Here is a 10495-nt window from a genome sequence, read left to right as displayed (position 1 = left end):
CCTGTATAATCTTTTTATTTATTTACTCTGTATAAACTTACTAGGGTCCTAGCTGTGACGTCATGTGGGTGTACTGTACTTATGCAAGAGTCAATGCTTGAAATTGTTGTCCGTGCAACCACACTTGCAATTTCCCAGAATTGCACCTTTCTAATTATGTAAATATTTGTAAAAACCACCACAGTACCATTTTAAACCTGGCGTCCCTATTTTGGGCATAAAATAAGTTTCCAAAAAGACCTGTAAATAGTCGATCTACAAGCTCATGCAACGTCGAGTATTTTCCTTACTTTTGAGCTTGATGATCGGCTGTTTGGGAACCGGGGGGAGACATCACATTTCTCTTTTGGGTCTTAAGCTAAATAGTTTGGTACCACTGAACTTGGGCATACTTTTTTTACTCGTAAAATCATGAAATGGATGTACATTAAGGATTCTGTCCGACAGCTGCGAGGATATTCTATAGGCCTGTGTGTGTAGGTCCGCTGTAGGTCCCTCCTTAAGCTGCCGCCTGCTGATCTGAATAAATAGCTCTTTGTTTGACCCAGGAAAAGACATTTTTTTGAATAAATAATCTCTTTGTGGGCCAAGCCTTGATGGAATACAGATATGAAAACAATACGTTGACTGTAACTCTAAGTTATGACCCTCTTCCCGTCAATGTTGACTCTGTCAGTGCATGGGTAAGAAGAGAAAAAAGGGGAAAAAAAGAGGCGAGGAAATGACTTGAGTAGCATAGCATGCAAATCAACACACATTGGAACGTCGTTTCATTTTGTAAAAATAGTGCTCTTTAATATAAATTAATGAAATATCTTAGAAATATAAATATGTGCAAAGTTCTTTCATTTTATTTTTTTTGTAATGCATTTCTTTATCTTTCTTTCTTTCCGTTTGTTCATTTGTTCGTAACTCTTTCGTTTCAGATATTACAGCTTATAATTGCCAGACTTTGTGGCCAGCCTTTTGCAGGGCCGTCTTTATAAAAGACAAAAAAACAACAACCAAAATTCACACACACATGTAAGGTCCGTGTTTGGCGCCCGACACATGTAAACAAAACCCCCACCCGAGGACTGGGATTCGACCAACGCTGCCTTTCCATACGGGATATTTTGTGTGTTCTTTACTTTGTGTTGTGGTTGTAGCATACCAAAAAACTAAAACCAATCACTATTCCCATACTTAGGGTTGGGATCCTTTAGGATTTTAACGATTACTTCTTAACGGTCCGATTCCTTCCCGATTCCTATATACCTGTATACCTCACTTGTTCTCAAAGTGGAGTACATGGGACCCTCTGGGTTACCTTACAGGCCTGTAATTCTGAGAGTGTACAAATGTTTTGTTCACTCTCAAAGTAAATGAGAACCAGCATTGTATAGCAGACAGTAAGTCCATCCTTACCAGCTCTGACCTGGTTCTGGAAACGGTTCAGAATGTGATGGAACCAACTTCGGTTCCTCAATCTCGGTTCCGGATCCCAACCCTCACTCCCATTGTCAATGTTTTCGTAAGGGCGGTGTGTTCAAAAACACAACTACTATAAGAACGCAACACCGGAACTCAGCGTTGATCCAACCCCCAAGTCTGAGGTTGCTGTTTTGTATTCTTTAAGAAAAGGCTTCAGATGTGTCATCACAAATATGTATGGGAAGACTGGTGTTTCCCACCACAACCCAGAGAGACACACCGTGTTTGTTTGGAGGCAATCTGAGAACCCATCGTCAAAAAGTAAAGTAAAAACAGCGCCCTCTTTTCCTTTGAATTTGATGGAGTCAACCGTCTGTCTCGAGAGACTAGTTTGGAGGTAATGAAGGAAGAGAGAAACTCAATATGGAGGATTAGGATCACATAATTAGCACAGCTCCTTTCCTCCCTTGCTTTCCTACGTCCTTGTCATCTTCATGACTGCAGATACTGAATATGAGGGAATTCGCAGGGTGAGAGCTGTTTCTTTTGTTGAGAGACATTGCACGCACACATACACGTAAACGCACACACGCAAACAGCAAAAAAGTGGGACGTTTTCATACAATCAGGTAAGCGAGGAGTCAGGAGACGCAATGGGGGCTGATTTATGGAGGGAAAACGGCAGGGCTGGTTTCACATAATCAACCTTGCAACTTCCAGTTCGCCATTCCCCTCTTACAGAGATTAATATTAACATGTACTGTAGGGCACTGCTTCTCAAAGTGAGGTATGGGGACCCCCAGGGCAGGGGGCCTTGAGGGGGTCCCCAGCAAAACGAGTAACAATTTGAACACTTAAGCCCTATTTTATGCTTCCAGCAATATGGAAATAACCAATTTACAAGCTCATAACATGTCGTGATGTGACTCGTTAGCTTTTGACTGACGACGTCGTTGTGGGGGTTCTAAATGGACCCTTACAGGTTTGTAACTCTGAGAGTGTACAAATGAAACCAAATGGTTCAAAATGGAACCAAATGGTTCCATTTGTATGCTCTCAAGAGTTATGGGAGGTCCTTGAAATAAAATACAAAGGTTTGAGAAGCACTGGTGTAGTAGGATAATAAAAATAAGGTCTACTGTTAGTCTTGGTCGTCCGCCAAGGCTTTTGTCTCATGCGACAACAGTCTGCGTTCTGTCACTGTCAAAGCACTGTACCCTGAGTGGAGAGAGAAAGAGAGGATGGCTAATGATGATAGAAGGGTAACGTGGATAGAGGGGAGAGGATGCTTTTGGGTCATTGTTCGGTAGAAACCTTGTATGTCCAAAATGGTGGTGTCTGTGGTGCCCCAACGACCCTCCAGGGTTACGGGATAGATGCCGTGTAAAAAATAACCTGTGTTTCAGGATCCCATGTGGTTATTATTTAGTCACAAGTCATCGGTTCAATTATGTATGAAAGCCAACAAACATGACTTAACCTCTTTGAACCTGGCTTCCTTCTTCGACATGTCGACACAGACGGACATCTAAATATCTTTCAGAAATGTTCAAACATCGTGAAAACAACCGATCTACAAGCTAACAAGGCGTAGTGAATGTGACGGGTTGTGAGCTTGTAGATCGGCTATTTTTGCTATACTGCAGCACGACACGGTCATAGGGCGAAGTATGCATTGATTTGTAAAAAAACCCCCAAAAAAACATACCAATTATAAAATATGGAGATGCAAGGTTTCTGCCTCCTCTGTTCCAAGCCAAGGCGAACGTACGTGTGTGTGTGTGTGTGTGTGTCCAGTGTGCGTCTCCAGGCATGATTTGCCCCACACCCTTCTATGAGGCAATGCCGGCTGGGAAGCTGCAGTGGAAATGTGTACGCCACCACAACACACTCATACTGTATTCTCTCACTCTGTCATCTCTCTCTCTCTCTCTCTCTCTCTCTCTCTCGCTCTAACACTCACACAGACAAACAAACACTCTCTCTGCTTCGGGTCCCTCGTTTTGGGCTTTTCCCCTATTCCCCCATCGCTCCTCCCTCCCCGTCTCTTCTCTAAGCCTCAGTGTTCAGTGCTCTCTTTCTCTCTGTCCACTGATCCAGATTGTTGTAAATGTCAGAGTGGAGAACGACCGAAAGGCCAGGCAAGGAAGGAGAGGAGGGGAGAGGAGGAGAGGACAGGACAGGACAGGTGAAGAACACAGGATCTAGAGATGGGACGATATGAAAATAACATGTCACGATTTATTGTGGCAAAGAATGTTGCGATCAACGATATTATCGCGATAATCAAAATATGCTTAAAACTTAAAATGTCACTTCTGTTAACCACTTGAACCTCCGGCATCCCTATTCTGGGGGAGAACGTGCGCCGAAGAGCGTCCATCTACAAGCTCACAACGCGTTGCAACACAACGCATTGTGAGCTTGTAGATCTGCTATTTTTGGCGAATAGATTTGTGTAGAGTGAAATAAGAGCATACCAAATGCGCTCTTTACACGTCCGTATCAAGCATACTGTATACGGGTTTAAGTACTGAATGTCCAGCTCAACAAAAGCCAATTCATCCTAAAGTGTATGACGGAGGACAATTTCATGATACACTAAAATCTCTGCGATACGTTTTTTTTCATCACGATAAACAATAATAACGATTGTCGTCCCATCCCTAACAGGATCACAAGTCTAGTGAAGCACACACACACACAGAGCCTGCACACCTCACTGTGATGTATTGATCATGCTTCCGTCGTCATTGTCAACATCGACACCGATCGGCATGGAATCAAACAGAAAAATAAACTTCTACGAGGCTCTGCTCTGCGTCTGAGCCAATCCAAGATGGCCACGGTGACCCCTTGACCTTTGGCTTTCACCTGCCCCTCACCGAATTGGCTGTTCATTTTCACGATGGGGGGGGGGGGTGAGGTATCCGTGGTTACCCAGACGAGTCTCCACCGCTTCCCATCATGCCCGGTGGCGAACGGGAAGGTCTGGGGGCCGAGCGACGACCAACCCCACCCTGCCGTGTGAAAACACACGTCTCTCTCTGGTCCGCTCGGACGCGTGCTTCATTACGACAACTGACCCCGTGGATCGGCATCTGAACCTCCGGTCAGTCACCACGGAAAGCGCACCGCGCAGGCTATATACTTCCGCCCGCCGCGCTGTTCACGTGTTCAAGCGGGCTCCCCTTGTTGCGATTCCCGACTGGTCTGTCATATGGGGGCGTCGTACTCCTCCAGGAAGTCTCTGAGCGTGTGCGGGAGGCCCTCTGCGTGCTCCAGCGGGCCCCCCGCCACGGTGTTGTTCAGCGTCTTCCTGCACAGGTGCTGCAGGGACGAGAGCGACGAGGAGAGCGGCCGCGTCAGTTCCAGCGGGAGCCGCTCGCCCCCGGTGTGGATGAGGTACACGCTGCTCGCCCCGGGGGTGGCTCCCCTCGCCCCCGCGGCGGCGGCGGCGCCCCCCGCAGCGGCGGCAGCCCCCCCCGGCCCCTTGCCCATGTAGTGGGCTATGAGTCTGAGCACGCAGTCGAAGCGCGGCGGCTCCTGCGTGCTGCGGGGGTCCGGCTGCAGGAAGAAGTGGCCGTCCTCGCTGTGGATGCGCAGGTTCTTGGTGCCGCGCGCCGTCTGCACGGAGAGCGTGAAGAAGTGGCGGTGGTCGGAGGAGTCGCGCACCAGGAAGGTGCCAGGGGGCTCGCCGCGCAGCAGGGAGCTGGCCTCCCGGCCCCCCACGGCGCCCCAGTAGAAGCCGCTCTCCTGGAGCTTACGCAGCACACACATGACCTGCATGGAGGAAGTGGAACGAGTAGGTGTTATCCTATATACATAATTATACCATCGGCGTCGGTTGGAAACTCAGTGGTGTAAAGTAACTAAGTACATTTACTCTGTACTGTACTTTTGAGGGATTTTTACTTTACTGGAGTATTAACACATTTTCAATACTTTTACTCCACTATAAAGTATTTGAAAACTTTAGTTACTACTAGTTCATTTGATTTTGATTATTTGGGCCTATTACAAAACACTAACCACTTCAGCCCCACTGTATACATATATTTCGGCTATATTCAAAATGTATAAAAAAAAATCTTTTGGTTAAATATTCATAAAACCCACAGACACACTTTACCACTTTCAACCTGGCAACCAACCATGGAATTTAAAAACCTTTCGGTCTGTTAGACCTTCATCAACTAGTGCTGGAATTTGGACAATTTAGCAAAAAGTAGGGTTAATGTGGTCCGTTCAAGTACATACTAGTACATACATTTTTTAAATGACATAACTCCCCCTTCAGGGGTGGTTCTGGTTATAAAGGAGACATAAACAAGCAATCCATCACTCAGTTTGAGGTTATGGAAGGTGAACCTTTGTAGATGAAAGGAGCCAATAGAAACTAAAGAGCTCTGCCATAACTTCAGCACACAGCTACTTCCTCTTCTGCATAATAATGGAGTCTGTGCGTAACAACTGTAGTCCCGGGTTTCCAGAAGGTGACATTACGTATTCCCTGTTCCGGTTCATTTATCCATAGCTTTTGTTTGAGTGACTTGGCAGCAGCAGACACCAGCTAAAGGTGCCATTTGTGTTTCCCGTTCGAATCTGCTGCCGAGCCAACTAAACGAATTATATGGGAAACAGACGCGGAACAGGGAACGTGTATGCAACCTTCTGGAAAGAGCCCAGTGGTTCTCAAAGTGGGGTCCAGGGACCCTCAAATGGACCCTTTACAGGTCTGGAATTCATGTCCTTATTAACGTGGGTCCACTGATGTAGCCTATGGATCAAGTCAGCATGACATCGACATTGATTGTTTAATACCTGATGTCCTATAGTTTCAATGGACGGATTATTATTTTGATAGTATATTGTTGACTGATGCTATTTTCTTCGTTTACCTGTGGCACCACACTGTCTCTCTGCATGCGATATTAACCTTGCTTAATGTGAGTCGCTCTGGACAAGAGCGTCTGCTAAATGCCTAGAGTGTCAATTGCAAAATGTAACTCTTGGCACGCTGCATGCAGGCCTCCCCTCCCTGGCGCACACCGCTCAAAGACTCACCTGTTGGTAGTGTGCGTGGGAGCTGAAGGGCTTGTAGCGGTGGGCCAGGTTGAGGCCAGAGGATGACCCCGCCTGACCCTGACCGCTGTGTCCGCTGCTGCCACCAGCACCGCCGCCGCCCGCTGGGGGGGTCAAGCTGCTCATGGCGGCCGCCTGGCTGCTGCCGTGTCGGCCGCGGCGCGTCACCGCGTCGTCGCCATGGTGGTGGTGAGGATGGCGGCGGCCCCCTGCCCCCAGTACCACCTGAGGGGGGTCCGGAGGCAGGGGGCCCGCCGAGGGGGGGGCGGGTGGAGGAGGAAGCGACGAGGAGGAGGAGGCAGCAGGAGAGGACGAGGGAGGGGGAGGAGAGAGGGGAGAGGAGGAGGGGGGTGGATTCACACACCGGGTCCAGGGTCCCGGGGGAGAGGAGTCTGATGCATCCAGAGAGGGGCTGGGAGAGACCACCGCCTATGCACCTCTGCAGAGACACACATGAGGGGGGTGGTGGGGGGGACATTGCATTAGAGCAGTGGTTCTCAAGTTCTCAACCCTTTTCATATGAAAGTCTATTAGTTATTTGGCATTTGAGCCACAGACCTGCACCGTTTGATGAGATTTAGCCTCTCAGACCCAAAACGTAGGATATTTTGGTATATTTTCAGGGGCCTCAGTTAAATGTGTTAGCATCATCACAATCACTTAAAACCTATGTCATACTTATAGGCTGTTAAAATATCAGATGTATAGGCCTGGGCTACAACAAGCTGACATTTTTTTTAATAATTGCAAAATGAATAATAATAATCGAAGAATCTTGAAAAATACACAAATCTTCTCGTCTGGAGGTCCCTCCAGTCCCTGGCACAACATAATGTTCATATAAAGCTACATGAGCAAACATGACTATAGACCACGAAATGTGACATGACATCCATATGCACTGTACCTATATTCTCCTCTCTGATGTGTAGGCTAAGGAAGCACTGATCATAAACAGGACGATCGTGTTATTTATTTAGCCTCCTGGATGGACTTTAAACCAACAACACACACACACACACACACACACACACACACACACACACACACACACACACACACACACACACACACTGTCTCTCTCTCTCTCTCTCCCCCTCTCACTCAACATAATTCATGTGAAGTGCAATTATCTCAATGATGATGAATGCACACGGCCGGTAAAGCGAGTGAGTTGGTGCGGCTGGCGGGGGCCGAGGGGGTTATATTTAGATATAGCAAATTTAAACGAATTCTTTGGTTCATGCATGGTCTGGGCTCTGGGGAGTGGGGGTCTGCTCTGGTCTGGTGGTGGTGTGGTGTGGTGGTGTGTGCCTGCCTGCTAGTGCTGTCTGTCCTGGAGTGTGTAGTCCTGACTCCTGCAGCCCGGATTGGAGCAGGCAACTGTGCAGCCCAGACAGCAACTAGATCCTGATTGCTTTCAATTGTCTTCGATCGCACGTCCCGCAAGGGAATTCTGAAACGGGGTCATTGTGAATGAGTCCAGCGCGCCTCCCCCCCCCCCCCCCCCCCCCCCCCCCTCTCTCTCTCTCTCTCTCTCTCTCTCTCTCTCTCTCTCTCCCCTCTTTCAATAAATAACCCCCCCATTCCCATTCACTCCCAGTCACAGAGGCCCCGGCGGGTCTCCAGTTTCATTCTGAATAGCATGTCCCGTCCTGCTCAGCATAGTCTGGGTCTGAATGATCGCCTCGCTGTTGCTAAAATAGGCTAAAATAGAAACATACATACACACGTCTAAATCCTCAGCGTGTCCAAAAATAACTCCCCTGACCTGAATGTAGCCTACAGATGTAATCCTTCGGGGTCCATTTGGTTACATGTTGTGTTGAACTATAGGCTACCATACATTATCGGAGTTAAACCAACTGTAGGCTACATGCATGCAGCCATAAGCGGGTCTAGAGGCTACGAGCGGCGCCATCATCATCATAATAATAATAACGGGACTCTCAATCATAGAGTTAAAATTCTCTCAATGCCGCGCATAGCACATACACACAACATCCCTGCATTCTATCTAGGGTGTAACAACATAACTGACATTGTATACAATAGTAGACACACATGAACACGATATATGTAGCCTACACCTATAGGCTACTATAGTCAGTCATTAACCTACTTTCTACGGACCAATGCAAAGGCTGTGTGTGTTTGAACCGGTTTGAACACACACATGCACACACCGACCGTATGGCTGGCTGCACTGCGCCGCATCGAAGCGCACACAAAATTATACATTCTAGTGACATTAAACCATTGTTATAGTATGCACGGTGTGTCTTGAATTGCTGCGATCTGGTCCAAATATGACGATTTGCAAATGCCTTTATGATTTTGCATGCGTTTTGCGTAAAGGGCTTATGCGCTATATTAATGCTTACCTTGTAGACGTGCCCTATCCTGCGCTGCAGTTGTCCTCTGTACGGGGATAAGGTGTCCAAACTCCCCAAAAGTAGCACCAGGCCTGTATAAATTATTAAGTCAGTCATTAAAATCCAGAATGTGGGTCCCTGCGTGGGGTTTCTTTTCCTAGTCCTGTGGAATGTGGGTGATATTGTGTTCTCTCTCTCTCTCTCTCTCTCTCTCCGCGTGTGTGTGTGTGTGTGTGTGTGTGTGTGTGTGCGTGTGTGTGTGTGTGTGTGTGTGTGTGTGTGTGTGCGCACGCGTGTGTGTGCGTGTGTGTGTGTTGTTGCGTTTACGGTAGGCTGTTCCTCCGGCCAGTATAAACCCCGATGTTCGTAAGAGCTCCGCCTTTCCCCGTTCAGAAGGCTCTTCCAGTAAACACACACACACGCACGCAGCGCACACGCACGCAGCGCACACACACACACACACACACACACACACACACACACACACACACACACACACACACACACGCACGCACACACACACACACACACACACACACGCACACGCGGCACGGCAGCGCACGCTCTTGGCAGATTGCCAATAAATAATCAGCGTGACCTTTAGCGGACTGTTTCCTGGTATTGGTGGGTTCCCTTCTCGACAAGGTGAAAAAGTTAAAAGCAGAACATATTTATGGCGGAATACAGAATATTATTGACGAAATTATGAATGATGACGGCATGATGCGTTTACACACAAACCACACGAATATTGCACGGCCAAAAAACGCAACTATATTATAGCTTAGTGCAAGCAGCCCACTGACATTACACTTTACTTAGGCTATACTATTTATTATGCCAGTTAACAAGAAAGCCAGCTATTATAGAGCTATACCATTTACATATAGAATATTATTCAAAATAGCTTAATGGTAACTATTACGTTGCTTAATGCACTTTTTATTTGATAATTTTCACGTTTTGCACACATTGTCTTGTTTTTGTTCTGTTATTTTGATTCGATTTTTTGTTTAGGCTGTATATAAAATAATAACAATATAAAATAATAATAACTTAATTATTAACCTAATTAACATAAATAACCAAATTATTATTATTATAATATTATTATTATTGTTGTCGTTGTTGTTGTCTGTTCAATCATTATATACAATTGTACAATCAAATGTACAATTGACATTGTATATTTTATTATGTGTAGCTGTGTACAGTCATTTAATTACTGCAATTAATTTGTAGCTGACTTAATAGCAGAATTTGCTGAATTAATTCAGAACTCAGCCACGAGAGGTCGCACTTAAATCATTTCGACCAACGATGGAAAGTGAGTTTTCATTTAATAAAATATAGATTAAGAACAGGACACGTATTCCTTAATAACAACAACAACAATAATAATAATAATAATAATAATAATAACGTTTTTATGTTCACAGAATCAGTCACCTTCTGTCATCCACTGTCAATTAAACTCACGCAACATATCGCGAGAGTGTCACCGTGTCAAAAAGAAAACAGTGGAACTGGATCTACAAGCTGATAGCGGGTCGCAGCCATAACTATGGTGCCATCATTTTCAATTTGTAGATCTGCTATTTTTCCACAGGCTGACACAAACG

General features: G+C 46.2%; 1 protein-coding gene across 2 annotated transcripts; it reads right to left on the bottom strand.

Annotated features, from left to right (window-relative positions):
• Window positions 1-774: 774 nt before the first annotated feature.
• On the bottom strand, window positions 775-9081 carry LOC308332909 (suppressor of cytokine signaling 3-like). Of its 2 annotated transcripts, XR_013965763.1 has the most exons (4): window positions 8883-9081; window positions 6481-6937; window positions 4132-5196; window positions 775-3617 (listed from the first exon to the last, which is right to left on the bottom strand). XR_013965763.1 is itself a non-coding variant. In XM_080789048.1 (3 exons), exons 2-3 carry the CDS (start codon window positions 6622-6624, stop codon window positions 4630-4632), a joined length of 711 nt encoding a protein of 236 aa, XP_080645174.1. In that variant the 5' UTR covers window positions 6625-6937; window positions 8883-9081; the 3' UTR covers window positions 775-4629. The 2 variants fall into 2 exon arrangements, 1 of the variants encoding a protein (XP_080645174.1); XM_080789048.1 differs by having other exon boundaries at window positions 775-5196.
• Between the last annotated feature and the right edge of the window lie 1414 nt (window positions 9082-10495).

This window comes from Protomyctophum bolini (genome assembly GCF_963924005.1).
Source record: "Protomyctophum bolini genome assembly, chromosome: 18".
NCBI lineage: Eukaryota > Metazoa > Chordata > Actinopteri > Myctophiformes > Myctophidae > Protomyctophum > Protomyctophum bolini.
Note: the sequence above shows the minus strand (reverse complement) of the source record. Positions and strands in the feature narration are given on the sequence as shown.

Coding starts and splice junctions, on each gene's coding strand:
- LOC308332909 (XM_080789048.1), bottom strand. CDS start 6,624: ATGAGCAGCTTGACCCCCCCAGCGGGCGGCGGCGGTGCTGGTGGCAGC. Junction 5,197..6,480: donor CCCACGCACACTACCAACAG/GTGAGTCTTTGA, acceptor TCCTCCATGCAG/GTCATGTGTGTGCTGCGTAA.